At 38.1% G+C, this 18,776-nt stretch overlaps 2 protein-coding genes across 2 annotated transcripts in view; both read left to right on the top strand.

The window, feature by feature from the left end:
* LOC114525100 (C2 domain-containing protein 5-like) overlaps positions 1–2,909 on the top strand; it is a 48,148-nt gene extending 45,239 nt beyond the window's left edge. Inside the window, exons 28-33 of the mRNA XM_028546309.1 lie at positions 126–236; positions 564–702; positions 1,028–1,068; positions 1,615–1,746; positions 1,881–2,027; positions 2,398–2,909. Coding sequence (XP_028402110.1) covers positions 126–236; positions 564–702; positions 1,028–1,068; positions 1,615–1,746; positions 1,881–2,027; positions 2,398–2,460 — 633 coding nt within the window. The 3' untranslated portion in view covers positions 2,461–2,909. The remainder of the gene's footprint in view (positions 1–125; positions 237–563; positions 703–1,027; positions 1,069–1,614; positions 1,747–1,880; positions 2,028–2,397) is intronic.
* An 8,646-nt stretch (positions 2,910–11,555) lies between these two features.
* Positions 11,556–17,185, top strand: LOC114525185 (L-tryptophan decarboxylase-like). Its single transcript, XM_028546407.1, has 3 exons — positions 11,556–11,617; positions 15,292–15,748; positions 16,053–17,185. Exons 2-3 carry the CDS (start codon positions 15,302–15,304, stop codon positions 16,845–16,847), a joined length of 1,242 nt encoding a protein of 413 aa, XP_028402208.1. The 5' UTR covers positions 11,556–11,617; positions 15,292–15,301; the 3' UTR covers positions 16,848–17,185.
* The last annotated feature ends 1,591 nt before the right edge of the window (positions 17,186–18,776 follow it).

Below are 18,776 nucleotides of genomic sequence, written 5' to 3'. Positions count from 1 at the left end.
AAAGTTGTTAAAAATTTATTATCCTGCCATTAAATATTTACTTTGGGGAAAAAATTCTTTAAATTTCATTCAATTTACTCCTGGCAAAGTGGTGTTAGAAAGCGTTATGCCACTTTATTCTTTAGGTTGCTGTCAATGCTTATATAATTGGGTTCAGGGAACATGACTCCAGCGGCTTACCAGCTTCAAAACCTGGTAAGCAAATAGAAAAAAGAAATGCTGGTTCAGGAAGAGGGGTAGAAACAACGAGTTTAGTTTTTATATTGTCTATTGAAACTAAGGACGAACGTTAAAAACATTACCTTTTTATTTCAAAACGTCATTCTTTGCAACAAAAGCATTGCCTATTTTCTCAAATAAAGTGTCAAAATTTAGGCCAGTTTAGCGTAGTTGACTAATTAAGTAAAGCATATGAAAGCATGCAAATGCTCCTAACAGTCATATCTTGTTAAAAAAATGCTGTTTTTCGGAGCATGTTTCTTCTTTCTTCTTAAAACCAATAAAGTTCTAGACAGGAAGTTCAATATTTGTCCAGAGTTGCCAGCAATTTTTTATGCATGAAGCTCAAAGTCCTGGTACATTGTTCTTATTTTATCTCAGGTGGTCTTCTGAAATGTGGAAAACCCGACGATTCAGAGGATTTACAATTCGAAATAGACGAAGAATCTCAGAACTTACAACAAAAGAGAGCCAGCGGCAAAGGTATATTATTATTGTAATGCAGACGGCCCGTGTGTGTAAAAGCAAGGCGTTTTAAGCCTATATACTTAGTGTGCATTGCTGTCCCGCAAAAATGTGTGTTTATGTGTATGCTGCCCCGCAAAAGTGTATGCCTATGATAGACCTGCACAATGTACGAAAAACTACACTTCGATTTGCGAGAGTAAAGCAAACATATAACACCCCGGGTAAAGCAAGGTTCACTGAGTATGAGCAGGAGACTGCGCCGAGCCAGATCAGGAGACTGCGCTGAGCCAGAGCAGGGTGCACGTGCCTTGCAGTTATTTTTTATAATCTTTATTTTTAGAACATTCAGATCATCGCTTGGTGAACAGAATTAAACTCAAGGTAATTTCAGCGAAGCTAAGTCACTAGACAGCCGTTTATTTCAGAGGATATCTGTCTATATTAGAAACTGTCTGTGTTAGATTGTAGTCTGCATTAGAGAGGTGTCCGTATTGAAAAGAGGTCTGTATTAGAGAGATGCCTGTATTAGAGAGGTGTCTGTATTACATAGGTATTCGTATTAAAGATATGTCTGTATAAGAGATATGTCTGTATTAGAGAGATGCCTGTATTAGAGAGGTGTCTGTAATATGGAGGTGTCTGTATTGAAGAGATGTCGGTATTAGAGAGATGTCTGTATTAGAGAGGTGTCTGTGTAACACAGATATCTGTATTAGCGAGATGTCTGTATTGGAGAGGTGTCGGTATTAGAGAGATGTGATGTGCCTTCGTTAGGGAAATATCTTAGTTAAATGTCTATATTTTAGAGGGTCTTCATCTGGCGAGTACTGCCACATCCCTATACATACGTCTTTTGCGCAAGATATCTGCTGCGATGCTTCATCGTCCCCTGAGGAATCGTATCAACTCCCTTTGCATTTTTTTTAGCATTCTGATATTGATACTTTCCGACCGGTGGTTGAACTAACTCCCATGTCGTGTGTCGTGGGCTGTTCTACGGAACGTTATTTAGGAAACATTAATCTGTTCTTCATTCGTGAAAGCCTTTCTGTTCGTGAGGTAAGTAAAGAAAACGAAAAAACCCAAATCTTCACTTCAATCAAACCACATGGTTATAGCAACAGGGACAGTATTTAACAATCGTAATCATACAAACCTAAATACATTTGTCCAATTCGTGTGTGTTTTTTTAGAACGGTGGATTAAACCATTTTATTCAAGTATTCATTGGAGAGGTCCATGCTATTGTAAGAGCACAAGTATTGGCTTTAGGAGGGAATGCGCTGACCTCGTTTCGTATGAATAAAATGGTACTGCTGGATAGCCCACATAAGAATCAGGTATGTAATGGCATCAATGTTAAACTAGTGAAGTTTTCAACAATGCACCCGTAATCTTCCTGTTTATGCCACTTTTGTAAAACAACTTCTTCTTTAATGTCTCGATTTCGGAGATTTGAATGTAAAATTTTAAGTTGATCTTTATTAATCGCAAAAATTTTTGCGATACTTGCAAAATATTGCCACAACTTCAGAACGAACGCGATATATTGCCACAACTTCAGAACGAACGCGATATATTGCCACAACTTCAGAACGAACATTCAGAACGAACCTTTGTCACGTTGCTTTGCAATAAATGATTTGAAAAACAGTTTTAGTTGCACAATAATTGGTTGATTTACTATTTTGAGTAACTATTTTTGTTCAGGGTCAGGTCCTGCTAAACGTTTGCGGAGATGTGGTTCAGGTGTACTTCAAGAAAGAACAATAATCAGGGAAGATTTCAGCTGATCTACTCCTGGTGCATTGCGATAAATAACGGTTAATGCGTGTCTGCCGTGTTCGTTTGTCAATGTTAGAATTTCCAAGAAAGCAGCAAATCATCTAATATTGGCCCCATTTCTGATGAACATCATCTTATTCTATGGAAATTTTTTGTGGTTGATATCCATGCAAGAGATTTTTGTCTCGCTGAATGAACACATACTCGCGTTTAATATACATTGCATTTGTACATTCAATTATGATTTTTTACACATATAATGACGAAGTATACAAAACATATACAGCCACCCTGTTGATAGTCCAGTTTCAGTGCCCTGACTTGTTTTTTCACTAATCTATATACAGTAAAGTAAAAGTAAACAAAACCGCTGTCTTGATAATGCAGATTCAGTTATCTGACCATGTGTAACACTAGTTTATATATAGTAAAGTAAAAGTATACAAAACGATCATCAGCCGCCGTCTTGATAGCAGAGGAGTAGGCCGTAGCTATGGCGGAGCCAGAGGGTTCCCCCGGCGAAGTTAAAGCCGGAAAATCCTGGCCAGAATGTGTTTGCTGGCACACCAACACCCTCCCCCCTTCTTCAAAATCCTGGTTACGTCTCTGGACGAGTTAGTGGCGAAGACAATGGTCTCCAGTTGCGTAGCCAGCCTGAGGATTTGTCCCGCTATGCTAATATTTTGGTGTTTATTGACTGTGAAAACAATGAATTTATAACGAAATGAATAATTATAATAACACGAAATTTACAAAGCGGGACAAAATCGTCGGGCTGGCTACGCCACTGATGGTCTCCCAAGGGTACCTTGATGGTTCGAATCCAAGCATTTATGTTTCTCATTATGACTTTCGAGAAAAAGTTAAGTAAATTAAATAAATTGAATATAATGATCTCTTAATAGCAAGTCGACGGTTCCAATCGAAGTATAGCTGTTTTTCATTATCCTTCACGAAAATGGTAAAGTAAATTAAGTAACCATGTAAGCACAAGATCTTGCAGTCTAGTGGCTAAAACGATAGTCTCGCAAGTGGTAAGTCGATGATTCGAATGCATGTATACCTGTTTTTGATTATGTCCTTCGAAAAAAGGATAAAGTAAATTAAATAATCGTGGGCTTTTAGTACAAGATCTGTTGGTCTAGTGGCAAAAACAGCGGTTTCCCAGTGATATCTCGATGGTTCGAATCCACGTATAGCTGCTTTTCCTTATGTCCTTCGCGAAAGGGAGCAAGTAAATTAAATAACCAACGCGGTTCAGCGCAAGACCTCGTAGTGTTGTGGCTAAGACAATGGTCTCCCAAGTTGTAAATCGCCGGTTCGAATCCTACAATAACCGTTTTTCATGATGAACTTCGTGAAAAGGATACAGTAAATTAAATAACCATAGCCGTTCAGCACAAGATCTCGTAGTCTAGTGGCGAAGACGATGGTCTCCAAAGTAGTAAAGCCATGGTTCGAATCCTACCATAACCGTTTTCATTATGTTATGAACTTCATGAAAAGGATAAAGTAAATAAATTAATGTTCAGTACGAGATCTTGTAGTCTGTTGGCGAAGACGATGATCTTCCAGGTGGTAAATCGATGGTTCGAATCCTACCAGAACTGTTTTTCATTATGTGTTTCGCGAAAAGGATAAAGTAAATTAAATAACCATAACCGTTCAGCAAAAGCTCTCGTAGTCTAGTGGCGAAGATGATGGTTTCCCAAGTGGTAAATGAATGGTTCGAATCCTACAATAACCGTTTTTCATTATGTCGTTCGCGAAAAGGATATAGTAAATTAAATAACCATAGCCGTTCAGCACAAGATCATGTAGTGTTGTGGCGAAGACAATGGTCTCCCAAGTGGCAAATCGGTGGTTCGAATCCTATCATAACCGTTTTTCATTATGAAATTCGTGAAAAGGATAAAGTAAATTGAATAACCATAGCCTTTCAGCGAAAGATCTTGTAGTCTAGTGGTCAAGATGTTGGTCTCATGTGTCGACTGTCGAAGGTACGAATCTCGTTTTAGGTGGAAATTTTAGTTATTAATATTACATGGTAAGGTTATGGAGAATAAGTTGTTGTGGGCTTCCAACAATCACCAGTTAGCCTTGTGGTAAAGTCGTGGACTATCAAGTACAAGATCGAGGTATCAAGAACAGTATGGTACGTTCCTCATGGCGTTGGAAAAAAATGGTAAAAATGTTGCTCGGGGGAGGTTTGTATTCGAATAATCTTTGCAAATCAAAGTTAATCTTTAGGGCAATCATGGGATAGATAGGGTGAATGAGGGGTATATGAGTACAAAAAGACTTAGTAATTGGGCGGCCTCGGCGCCCGGGGGGAGGGTATAGGTGAGAAAACACCATATAAAATGTTTAAGTCTTTTTGTACTCATTTAAACCTCTTTAACCCTATTTATCCCCCTATTTACTCCTATCTATCCCTGCTTTTACCTATCCTCATATATCCCTGATTACCCCCTAACACGATTAAATGTTTGAAGAAAGCTTGCTTTGAAAGTCAGGAAAGCCGGGGGAAAGAGAACCCCCCTCAGTCTACTCCTCGCCCAAGGCGAGGGCATATTCGCCCTCTCGCACTACTCCTCTCACACTCACAAATTCTCACTTTATTACCTTGTTCTTTTTCGGCTAATCCAGGGCTTGAACCATCGGCTTTACACTTGGCAGGTCACTGTCTTCACCACTACACCACCAGTTCTTGTGGTGAAAGCCTACAGTTTTTTTTTTACTTAATCCTTTTTGGATGGATCTTTGATGAAATAGAAGGAAAAAAAAACATTCCCATCTGGGACTCGAACCTCCGCCTTTAAACTCAGAGAGCACTGCCTTTACCAGTAGACCGCATGATCTTGCGATGAAAGGCTGTACTTTTTTATATTACTGAATACCTTATGGGTAGGATCTCAAATGAAATAAAAATTTAAAGGAGTTCTTTTTAATGTTCATGATTTATTTTCTCGTCTAAAACACGCACACAATTGTATCTTATTCGTAGCTTGTAACCTAATAGTAGCCATTTGTGTTCTCGCTATAATATAACATACAAGGTATGAAGTGCCTTAAAGCACTATTGTTTCCATAAGTTAGTTGTTATATGCGGCTCAAGTGAAGCTAATGGTTACGGTGAGATTGTTTTGTATTATTAATGAAGTAGATTCAAAGTGAAGTACAAAAATTAAGAAAAGTCGAATACTCATCTTACTGAAACTGGAAAGTTGATAGCCGTAAAAACCCGTCTGAATGTGAATTGGGTTATGGAAATTTTATACGTGTGATGCATGGTTCGGGTAATGCGTAACTGATCATTACGATGATAATTGTGTTTATTTTCTGTAGCCTTGTTCCGTCCTTGACCCTGCTGATATTTCGATAAACTCGTCTGATTTACTGATACGTCTAAATGCGAATTTAAGACGAGTTTCTCTTCCAGACAAGTTTTCCGTCTTCGATGAGTTTCTCGTCTTTAATGAGTTTCCCGTGTATATGATTTCGAGTAAATGTGTAGAGCTCGTATAGTCATGAGGCAACAAGCATTACATCTGAAATTGCAAATAAGCAAATATCCAGTTAAAGAGATATTGAATATTTACTTCAACACTGTTTGTACCTGCTTCGTCTAGCCAGTTCGTCGAATATAAAATGCACTAATCTAATATTTAAACCTTTGGAGTAAAGAGACCAACGGCTTAACAATTGCTTGACGACCACATCGTTTGTCGTTTCTTCGAAGAGCTTTTAAATGAATAATTATGAATCGTTGCCGTAATACTGTGGAGCTGCTGTTTGTTTGTTTGTTACCGCTGTTAACTGCGGAAATTACGTTTTAGAACTGAACTTCATTTTTCTTAGCGTATTTTATATTCGACGAACCTGCTAGACAAGCTAGTATTTCGACTCTTTATACAACAAAATCTTGAAATAAATAGTCAATATCTGCTTAACTGGATATTTGCTTCAATTGCGATTTCAGATGTAATCTACGAGACTACGAGGTGCATGCTTGTTGCCTCATGACTATACGTGTTATACATATTGAAATACATTCTTAATTCTTGTAGTTTTTTCTTTTAAACCTATCTTGAAATGCATTGTTAACTCTTGTACTTTACTTTGACTTCACTTCATTAAAAATACAAAACAATCGCACCGTAACCATAAGCTTCATGTGCGCGGCATATAACTAACTTATGGACACAATAGTGCTTTAAGGCACTTCATACCTGTATCTGATATTTTAGCGAGAACACAAATGGCTATTATGCGGTTACAAGCTACGAATAAGATACAGTTAAGTGCGTGGTTTAGAAGAGAAAATAAATCATGAACATTAAAATGAACTCCTTTAAATTGTTATTTTATTTGAGATCCTACCCATAAGGTATTCAGTAATATAAAAAAGTACAGCCTTTCATTACAAGATCGTGCGGTTTACTGGTAATGGCAGTGCTCTCCGAGTTCAAAGGCGGAGGTTCGAGTCCCAGATGGGAATGTTTTTCTTCTTCTATTTCATCTAAGATCCTTCCAAACAATATTAAGTAAAATAAAAAACTGTAGGCTTTCACCGCAAGAACTGGTGGTGTAGTGGTGAAGACGGTGACCTGCCAAGTATACAGTCGATGGTTCAAGCCCTGGATAAACCGAAAAGAACAACAAGGTAATAAAGTGAGAATTTGTGAGTGTGAGAGGAGTAGTGCGAGAGGGCGAATATGCCCTCGCCTTGGGCGAGGAGTAGACTGAGGGGGGTTCTCTTTCCCCCGGCTCTCCTGACTTTCAAAGCAAGCTTTCTTCAAACATTTAATTGTGTTAGGGGATAGTTGGGGGTATGTGAGGATAGGAAAAAGAAGGGATAGATAGGAGTGAATAGGAGGATAAATAGGGGTAAATAGGTTTAAATGAGTACAAAAAGACTTAATCATTTTATATACTGCTTTCTCACCTATACCCTTTTCCTTGCCCCGGGAGCCGAGGCCGCCCGGTTTCTTTTTTTTTTTTTAAGTCTTTTTGTACTCATATACCCCTCATTCACCCTACCTATCCCCTGATTTCCCTAAAGATTAACTTTGATTTGCAAAGATTAATCGAGCACAAACCTCCTCCGAGCAACATACCTACCATACCTACCTTTTTTATTGTTCTTTCCGCCGTCATGAGGAACGTACCGTCCTGTTCTTGATACCACGATCTTGTACTTGATAGTCCACGACTTCACCACAGGGCTAACTGGTGATTGTTGGAAGCCTACACCAATTTATTCACCATAACCTTACCACGTTTTATTAATAACGAAAATTTTCGTCCAAAACGAGATTCGAACCTTTAACTGTCAACACGCGAGACTAACATCTTGACCACAACACTACAAGATCTTGGGCTGAATTGCTATGGTTATTTAATTTACTTCATCCTTTTCACGAAGTTCATAATGAAAAACGATTATGGTAGGATTCGAACCATCGATTTACCACTTGGGAGACCATTGTCTTCGCCACTAGGCCACTAGAGCTTGTGTTGAACGGCGATGGTTATTTAATTTACTTCATCCTTTTTTCGAAGGATGTAATGAAAAACGTTTACGGTAGGATTCGAACCTTTGATTTACCATTTGGGAGACCATTGTCCTCGCCACTATAGACTACAAGGTCTTGTGTTGAACCGCTGTGGTTATTTAATTTACTTTATCCTTTTCGTAAAGGACATTATGAAAAACCGCTTTACGTGGATTCGAACCAGCGATTTATCACTTGGAAACCGTTGTTTCTACTACTAGACCAACATATCTTGTGCTGAATCGCCATGATTATTTTATTTACTTTTTCCTCTTCTTGAAGAACATCATGAAAAAGGGTTAAGCGTGGATTCGAACCATCGATTTGCGAACCCATTGTCTTAGCCACTAGACCACGAGATCTTGTGCTGAACGGCTGTGGTTATTTAATTTACTTTATCCTTTTCTCGAGAGAAATAATCCAAAACAGGTATACTTGGATTCGAAACATCGACTTACCACTTGCGAGACTATTGTATTCGTCACTAAAATACGAGATCTTGTGCCGAAAGGCTATGGTTACTTAATTTACTTCATTCTTTTGCGAAGGATATAATAAAAAACGGGTTTACTTGGATTCGAACCATCCATTTACCACTTGGAAACCCGTAGCCTTGGCCACTAGACAACCGGAGATCTTGTAATGAACGACTATGGTTATGTAATTTTCTTTATCCTTTTTTCGAAGGACATAATCAAAAACAGCCATACTTGAATTCGAACCATCGACTTACCACTTGCGAAACTATCGTCTTCGCCACAGGACTACGAGATCTTATGCTGAACGGCTATGGTTATTTGACTTACTTTATCCTTTTCGGGAAGGATATAATGAAAAACAGGTATACTTGGATTTGATCCATTGACTTAACAATTTGGAGACCATTGTTTTCGCCACCACACTACGAGAATTTTTCACTAAACGACTGTCGTTATTTAATTTACTCTATCCTTTTTTCGAAGGAAATAAAAAGAAGGAATACTCGAGCTTGAACTATAGACTTACCACTTGGGAGACCATTGTCGTCGCTACTGGACCGACACCGCGGAAATTGGTAGACTTAGCCGTAATTCTCAATACTTAGACTTTAAATTCGGCAAGCTAAAAGATTTATAAATACTCAACAAAATATCTCTTGCACAAAAGATTTGAAGCTTGCACACGGCAAAAACAAATCATCTGAAAATGTCTGAAAATGTCTCAAAATGGCCATTTTACGGTGGCAGATGCATACGAAGAGCCTTCAAAAGTTTCCAAAACCGATATTGGAAGAAAAATTGTACTTGTTTTCAACTTATTTGATAGTATTTTCTTTGACAGCAGTTTCTGAATACTAGGATTCAAATGTGAGCAACTGATGAGATATTTGACTTCCAACACCAATTTCTGCGGTGTCTACTGGACCAGGAGATCTTCTGCTGAACGACTACGATTATTTAATCAACTTTATCCATTTTTCGAAGTTCATAATGAAAAACAGTTATTCTTGGATTCGAACCTGATTATTGTACTTGTGCTCAAAAGCTACAGATCTTTTTTATTTTCGTAATCTTTTTTTGCTAGGATCTTAAATGAAATAATAATCAACAAGAGAAAAACATTCCTGTCAGGGAGACAGGGACTTACCATAAGCTAGTTATATATTCGGCCCAATTGAAGCTGATGGGTGCGGTGAACAAGGGGGAATTTCGTTTTGAAAAAATCCGCATATTTGTTTACTTTTTCAGCCAACACGAATTCCTAAATTTTCAATACTTCATGTGAGATGGCAAATGATGTAACCTTTTACCGGAAGTAGTCAAGATTTATGCATTTTGATTGGTTTACTGAAAATTTCAACAAAACGAAACGAAATTCCCCATTGTTGTTGCGGTGAGATTGTCACGGTAAGGTGTTTATTAGAATGCTTCTACATTTGCCACCAATTTGATACCAGCAAAATTGTAATCAAACTCTCTAACAGATATTAAACAACTGTATTTCTCTTAAGCTGCGTCACACGGTACCGGATCCACTCATCACGACATCTTCTTTTGCCGTTATGAAGCAACGATTATTAGTAAATGATTATTAATTTGATAGATTTGGTATATTTATTCAGGGCTCAGACATTAAAAAAGCCGCTTTCTTTCATTAGCTTCAAAATTTGACCTGCTCCGAGCCCCCGGTAGCAATCCGGGATCAGTGATATAAGTATCCTCGTGTTTGATAGCAACGGCTTTCATAGATAACCGTCAATAATCAAAATATTATAGATCTTTAGTTCACAATATCGGTGTTTAATTGGGTACAAAAATCTGCTATCTAGAATTTTTACAAAACTCTAGGGAGCCACCTTAACAGGATACTTATAACTAATAACAATATCAATTTATTTTATTTCTACTGTCAACTGCTTAAAAAATGGATGTGTTCATGTCCATTTTGGTATATATTTATATTTAGGTTTGTTTACATTGGTTCTGAACCCGGGTTCGAGCCAGAGAGAACCCACCTTCAAAGCAAGGTTCAAACTAACCAGGATTAAGTGTTGTTACACCTAAAAACTAACCTGGGTTTAAGATAACCCAGGTTCAGCTTGGGTTAACAAGCTTACACTACGAAGCTTGCAAATTCATTGCTACAGTTTTTCTCACATGCAAAGCAGTTATACTTCTTGCTTATTTGAGTTGTGAGTATATTAAAATACTCATGAAAACTTTAGCTCAATCTTGGTTGTGGAGAACATTCTGTGATTAAGGCGGGTGCATCGTCTCGCTTTTTTCCGTTGTGGTTTCGTTTTAGTCGTCAAAAGAACAAAGACGACATGACCCCCAACAGTTTATAAAGAATACTACAAAATTACAAAGTTTGGTCGGAAATCGTTGTAAAATGCGGAGAAAATAGCATTGTGAAATATTCGGATCTTTTAATCGTCACTTTAAATTACGGGCGAATATTTTTTACCATCCTTGTGCTTAAAGTGGCCATACTACCTATAGCCGTATGTGCGTTCAAAAAAAGCGCATTTCTTTGCAAGCATTCGGAAAGTTTAACTGTGCCTTTTATGACATCTCACCATGAAACTGCGGTTCTACCATTTCAAGTGTGCTCTTGAACTGTCGTGGTATCTTTATATCTCCTTGTGAGATCAAAGAAGTCATCAATACAACTCTGAAGGATTTACCTGCATAAATGATTGAATGTAGTAAATAAGGCCTAGGTTATACGTCGCATTTGCTCGCCTCGAATGCAATTTGCCTATGAAAAATAGATGATGCAATGGTAATGAAACTTAATGAGTTTGATTATCTTATTATCAAAATGCTACGTACAACCTAGGCCTAATAGCGAGAACACTAAATCGTCCCTCACCCAATTTGTTCATCTTGCATGTAATATATTCCACAGATTAAAAGATTCTTTGACAATATCTCAAGAGCACGCTTTGGCCTGTTTCCGACGAAGGGCAGTGCACCTTATTGTGAGGTCGTATGTATTTGGACGTGCAAAGCCAAAAGGTCATTACTTCAAGTTCTCTTGCATCGAGCGAACTAACAAACAAGTCGGGAAAGATTCAGAATCAAAGATTTGTTACAGCCTCCAAGGTATGTTGGTAATCAATTGTGTACATGCGTTTATACATCATACACCTAATATCGAATAGATTTTTTCGCTCAGAGTTCTGTTATTTTTACCGAGAGCCAATGTTTACATGATAGGTGTTGCCGTTGCTATATTATAATACTAGAAAGTTTGGCCAATGCAACGGCTACAGCAAGGTTCTCATCAACAAAGGCATTGTTCATGAAAGATAAAACAAAATGTAAATAACAAAGTTTACAATCGTCGTCGTTGGTAAAACTGCATCGTAATTTTCCCCGATTTTCACTGCGGTGCATGACCAAGCGGGAACAGTTAGTGTGTGTGTTGGAATTGCATGTTGTATTATGGTTGTATTACTATATTTATTGTTGTTAATAATTGATAGAAAGAGCTAGGAAACATAAAAAGGGCAAATCGTGTGAATATTAATTTTCTCCTAACTTTTTTTTCTATACTTTCTGCTGCTTGCCTAAGCCGACTCAAGCACGTTTATTGCAGCTATGTATAGCCGAATTGTATACCAGCTTTTAAAAAGTAGAATTTGCCTGCAGAATCAGTATTTTAAGAGAATTGCTCCAGGATCAACTTTTCATGTCTCCAATATATTTGAGCTGAACCCCCCTTTGTAATTCTTTAACGTGTTTTTCTTGTTTTTGTGTTGAGACCTACTCACGCATGTGTCGAAGGGACATGTCGCAGTGCTCGGAAGCTTTCGTCCAATTCGATAATGCTTTTCTATGCTATCTGAACGAAGCTATGCTATTGGTTGAAACAGAAATGTATTGTAAAGTTCAGCCAATGAAAATCATTCTTGCGAGGAGCTGCGACACTACCCGTGTCGAAAGAAGCTCTTATAGCACTCGTAACTATAATCCACTCGTTCACATCTATCAAAAGAAGAGAATCGCACATAAAATCGCAGCAAAAATCGCAAGTTTAAAGGGCCTTTCCTGTTACATCTTGAAATAGAAAATACTGGCACATATTCCAGTAAGAGATTGAAATTGGCTGGGAGGTTGTAATCTTGAGCGCGTCAATCAAATGCACGCGTGTTGTTCTTTAATCTCTGCACGCTGAAGTGTCGTCTTTCCGTCATCCGTGACAAAAGCCCTGAACATCGGATGAGTGTCAAGGCAACCGTCCTTCCAGTTGAAGGTTTAACAAGGACTTGATATATTTTTTTTAAGTTTACCACGGTTTAAAAAACTCCTCACTGATGCTTGGAGAGGCTATCAATTCTTTTACGCATAAGTCATCTTTGTTATGACCAGGTTGCTTTAAGTGTTCAAGTGTCAATTTCATGTTGGATTCACTGAACAAAAGAGGAGATTTGGATTTACAAATCTATTGTATAATATATACTCCATCGCAGCACCATAGCATCGTTCTCGTCACCTAAACCGTCTGCAAACTAGTGATATCTTTTTCGTGATTGTAGTCCTAATGAACGGCTTGGAAATTAATACCCTTTCAGTTTGATTGATCACTTACAACTGTCATCGACCTCACGCGCCTTTCCGATATCCGTTACATTTACAAGTGCATGCACGCATAACTGAAATCTTAGTTTATAGATGAGTTAGGTCCCCAGATAAATATTGCCTAAATTTATATCAACGTTAAACGTTCAAAAGCTTTACCCTGTGCATACACTTGGTAGACAATGACTGGAATATTTCGTACTGGGTATATGAAAAGTGATTCCCCAATATTTCCAATTGGCTTGTCAATCAAGATTGACGTTTTGTTCGAACAAATGCGAGTTTACAAAATGCAATATTAAATAGAATTTTACGCAGCGATGAAAGCATTGTATGCGCGTATAATTATAGTCCATCTCTAAAATATCTTGATGAATATCTTAAATCAATCTTGCCTGCTCACAGAATTTTAATTTGCTGGACGTTCGGAAAGGGAAAAAATCAGTCTGCTGATACCTTAGCTTGATCGTGTACGGTGACGTATAGGCACTCGCACCACATAATTATCTAAAATGCAATTTTTTTTCTCAACACACTTATGGCTTCGCCTTCGACTAACCTGATTCTTTAGAGTTTTGTGTTTTCATGTCATCGTCATCGAATTACCAAACCTGCTTTGCGACGATACTAGACCTTTCTCGTAAGTTAATGATGTCGTGAATCAAAGCCACTGTTTGAAAAATCCATGACTACATTCTCATATAAGCTCGGCACTTATTAAGCAAATCTATTTATTTTTATGTAGAAACGCGTTTGTTTTCGCGCAATTTACACTGCTAGTAAGAACAACGGAGACAAATGAGGGAAACTATAAATCTCAAGCATTATCACTTCAATATCGATGAAATAACAGATGAATGTGACGATGATTTGGCCCATTTGCAATGGAATTTTGAACACTTAAACTTAGACATTAAAAAGCTCACCTTAAAGACAAAATAATTAAATATCGTGCTTTTGCTATCATTGGACACGCACACGGCCAAATGTTCTCGTTTTAAATGTTGCTTATAGACAATGTCAGATCGATCGTGCGTGAAATCGAGCATTTTAAAAGCTAAGGATTTTACATACATACATACACAACAACTATATAAAATGAACTTGAAATACATGCATGCAGCAACCCCTCGCCATTTCACACGAAGCAGAAATCATTTCCTAATTTATCCAGACCTAACCCTTTATGCTTATATCATGAAATAACTTAAATATAAAGCCGATAGCTGATGTTTCAATTTTTTTGAAAACAAAAGTCATATAAGATTAGGTGAAGTAAAATCACCCGTTTTCCTGCTGCATTACGTTACATGAAATCATATAGACTTTCACAGTTTAAGTGAGAGTTAATACCTCACTATAGCTAAACCTTCAAAACATCAAAACAGCACAAATAATTTAAATCCACAAGGCCAAGCATTTAAGTTTAAACGTCGAATGTCGGTTTTTCGATTATTGACTGAATTTATGCAGAGATTGTAGTCGACTTTATAAAAGCTTTAAAGTGATATTTTTTATATCAAAACTACGAATTACACTTAAAAGAAATCGTTTTGAAGTTAAAACGATGAAGTAAAGCCTCAAGTAATCGGTAAGATCAACGCAAACCGACATACCAACGGTTCACACTCAAATAATTCAATAAAGATAAAATGCATTCTTACGGCAAACAAAAAATGACAAAATAGACAGTCACCTACCGCTTCAAGTATTATAAACTACGAATCCTTCCTTTTCACCGCTAGCGTTGAATTTTTAATCTTTTCCGTGTGTTTGTATCATTATGTTTGACCCCACATTTTATATCGAGTTTAATACCAAACATTTTTTTTAAAAAATAGTCTCCAAAACGACAGTTAATTTCTGACGTTTTTCATTGAAATACATGAACTTTTTGTCTTAGCCAATCAGTAGGTTGCTCATTGCCAGTCTTTACTCGTTCGAATTTTGCGCATGCGTGCAAGTACCATGACCACTGAGCGTCCAAGGTCCATGACATTTTGTACAACTTTACATTCCGCTATGTTCTCCCGGATTCCAGGTGTAATTCATAATCTCCGGGCGGAATTGGTACCCTCGCACGGTGCTCTGCACCGGCTCGGGGATTAAATGACAGGCCAATGTTTCTAAAAATTGTTTCTTTGGGGTTTTTAGTAGTGTACTAACGTTATCAAATTAAATCTAATCTCTTTCAGGATTTAAAAAATGTCGAAAACATACCGGCTCGGAAACTGGCTTGGGGCCGACCTCAAAACAATCTACAAGTATATCAAGCAGATGCGCAGAGCAGATCAACTTACTCGTCCTTCGCTGTTGGCCTTGCAAGATCTGATCGAAACTGACCCAGAAGTCAACATGCTTTTTTCAACCATGTTTACTTACAAATTCCCCGACCCAGACATCCCAGAGAGCCCCATCTCAGACTACATGGATATGTTACTGAAGATGCAGACTGTCATGAGTGGAGCCCCTGTATATAACAGCGTGCTTGGCAGTGCCCCTCTTAACAGCCTCCTCGTCTACGTGATGGCCACCCCTCCTGGAACCATGGCTTTCATCAATGATAAAGTCAACAAGTGCTTCAGATTTATTCTAAGGGATTGGGCGCAGTACTTGAGCAACGAAGATTCGAAAATAGTTTTGAATTCTACGGTATTATTGTAGCATATTTTTCTAAAATCTTCAGATGGAAGAATTTTTGTTTTTTGCCATAGACCACTTTCGATATTTTCTTCATCCCATAAAATGAAGGAATTTTACTTTACTACAACTTTTTTACCACCTTAAATCTTCCATTTCCATACAAATATAGAAGCCTCCCTCGCCACATCTTTTGAGTCTCGACCTAGTAATCCAATAGCAAAGCTAAAACCTAGACCTTCATTGGTAGCTTGTTCTTTTCAGTTTCTACAGACACCCATAGATTTTTTTCATGTATCCTGATATTTTCTTGCAGGATGGATGGTTGTGCCCCGAGTCATTGGCGACAATGCCTGGTTTTCTTGACACGTACCAAGTCGATATGAGTGATCCTGTGTACTATGGTTTCAAGTCATGGAATGATTTCTTCGCCAGAAAACTGAGAACCGACGTGGACGTACGCCCGGTCGCCCATCCCAATGATCCATTTGTCATCTGTTCCCCCTGCGAAGCCTTTCCGTACTTTATCGAGAGACAGCCGAAGCACCGCGATGAATTTTGGATCAAGGCCCAACCGTACAGCTTGCAACATCTGCTCGATGACGACGCCTTGACTGAAAAGTACGTGGACGGGACCGTGTACCAGGCCTTTCTCAGCTCTGCCAACTACCATCGCTGGCATGCACCAGTTGATGGTACAATAACCAAGGCATACATCAAGGAAGGCGCGTACTACGCAGAAGCTCTCTCAATGGGTTATGATCCAACAGCCAATACCTATTCCCAACGCTACCTCAGTCACGTGAATACCCGAGCCATAATCCACATCGACACAGGCCACTCGGCTATTGGTACGGTGATCTTCATCGCTGTCGGAATGGCAGAGATCTCAAGCTGTCCTATTGAGGTCTACTATGGAGAGAACGTGAAGAAAGGCGACCCCCTGGGTACCTTCATGTTTGGTGGGTCAACCTACTGCATGTTATTCCAACGCGGCGTGAATTTGAGCTTTGTTGCCGAGAGTATCCCGGAAGAAGACTGGCCAACAAGTTTGCAACTGGTGAAAAGTCATCTCGGCACAGTCAGAATATCCCACAAGAAAGGGCGCTAATTTCTGGAGCCTTTTAGAAGGGGACTGGTTTAAACTTAGCTGTGACCACAATCATGCATCATAGTTCTTAGAACTATTACTAGTATAGTAACATAGAACTTTTGATATTGACAGGAAGTTGGTTAGTTTAAATGTACTGCTTAACTGGTTCTTACACCAGGTGTTAAAAACAACATAGACTTTGCATGGGTGGGTATAGAGTTTATATGTTTATTGATGACACATAAAATACTTTGATGCATTTAATAAAACAGTTTCTGGTGATTGATATATGTGGAAGTCATATTATCATTACTTGTGACATAGAAGCTGTCATAATAGACTACTTTTTGTTCAACTATTTTAAGAGCTGATCTTTTTGTAACTGTAAAATGGTTTCATTATTCCGGCCTGATGTAGCTAAGTCACGTAATTCAAATATATCTAAATACATTTCAGTTTTCATCCTGCAGAAAATGAAAGAATATAGGAGAAAAATGAAAGAATATACCAACATTCAGCTTCACAACCACAGTTCGCTGTTCCCCATATTTAAAGAAAGAAGGAATCGCACATGCCAGGCATCAAGATCTTTTGGTATTGCACAGAAAGGGCGATACCTGTCTGAGTTGTCATCTGGTGGTACGTATCGATCTTTTAAGGAAATATCTTCGCAATGTAATGTAATGTAATCTCGAGAATAAGGAGCAACATACCCACAACTACCTTTTTCCTAACCGTAATGAGAGACGGTATCTTCCAATTCTTGCTCCCTCGATCTGTCTGTAGTCCGTGATTTTACCACAAGGCTGACTGGTGATTGTTGAAAACCAACAGCGATTTATTTAACCTAATTTTACCATGTACTGTACTATTAAAAATGAAAACTTTGATTTAAAACGTCTTAAACGAGATTTGAACCATCAACAGCTAACACATGGAACTATCGAGATAACCACTAGCCAACCAAAGTTTTTGCAAACGGCAATATGGTTATTTAACTTAAATTCTCTCCTCCGCAGAGGCTTAGGTTTACTATTATTACATGAAGTATCCTGACAGTTATCAGCGCGCGGAGTATAATGGGAAGAGGAAATTTCCAATCCTTTGCCAACACTGATCTGCCAACTAACGCAAACAACATGGCGGTGGATGATATTGCGTAGAATACAATAAATGTTAATAAAATCTGAAAATTCATTCTGAAAAATTCATTACTTTATTTTCGAATAGATTGCCTTTAATATTGTTTCTTAGTTAATAATATATATTTAGTAAGGAATGCCTGAATCCCCCTCTCTCGTCAGGGTCTAAACCATCACATAATACGATTTAATACGTCTATTAATACAAAAACCAGGGTATTATAATATACACCTATAATAGCTATATAATATCCGAGCATCCTCTTGTGCATTTATTGCTGCCGCAGCGAGGTCGCCTGAGCGACCGAGCAAGGCAGCAGTCCCTAATTTGTGTAGTAGGGGAAGCAAATTTACGAAATAGCGCACTGCATTGTGGTAAAAGATCTCCTACCACAATGCAATGCGGTCGGTATGCTATAAAACGACTCCATGCTTTATACGGTCAGTGTTTCAAATTCAAAGTGTTTTTGGAAGGCAGACACTGAGTTAGCCGTGAGATTGTGCTCGCATGACGCATCACTGTTGTATAAACGGACACCAAAAGCGACATGGTGAACCATACCGTTACTTGGCAATTGGAGTCTTGTGCTTTTGGTCTTTTACAAATACTTGCGCGTTTGGAATTTGAACTTTAATCTATTGTGATTTTATGGTGTCGTATAACATTTGACTGTCACTTGTTTTATAGCTTTGTCATTTCGATTTTTTTAAAAGGTTTGAAACATATTTTCTTTTACTTTTATCATTGGGGTAAACCTGTGTGGCGTAACTAAAGCATGTATAAGTATTTAACTTTTAAGTTAGT

This window comes from Dendronephthya gigantea, unplaced genomic scaffold, assembly GCF_004324835.1.
Source record: "Dendronephthya gigantea isolate DGI-Jeju-01 unplaced genomic scaffold, DenGig_1.0 000033F, whole genome shotgun sequence".
Classification (NCBI taxonomy): domain Eukaryota; kingdom Metazoa; phylum Cnidaria; class Anthozoa; order Malacalcyonacea; family Nephtheidae; genus Dendronephthya; species Dendronephthya gigantea.
The sequence above is the reverse complement of the archived record's forward strand: the minus strand, read 5'-3'. Positions and strand labels throughout refer to the sequence as shown.

Coding starts and splice junctions, on each gene's coding strand:
- LOC114525185 (XM_028546407.1), top strand. CDS start 15,302: ATGTCGAAAACATACCGGCTCGGAAACTGGCTTGGGGCCGACCTCAAA. Junction 15,749..16,052: donor AAATAGTTTTGAATTCTACG/GTATTATTGTAG, acceptor ATTTTCTTGCAG/GATGGATGGTTGTGCCCCGA.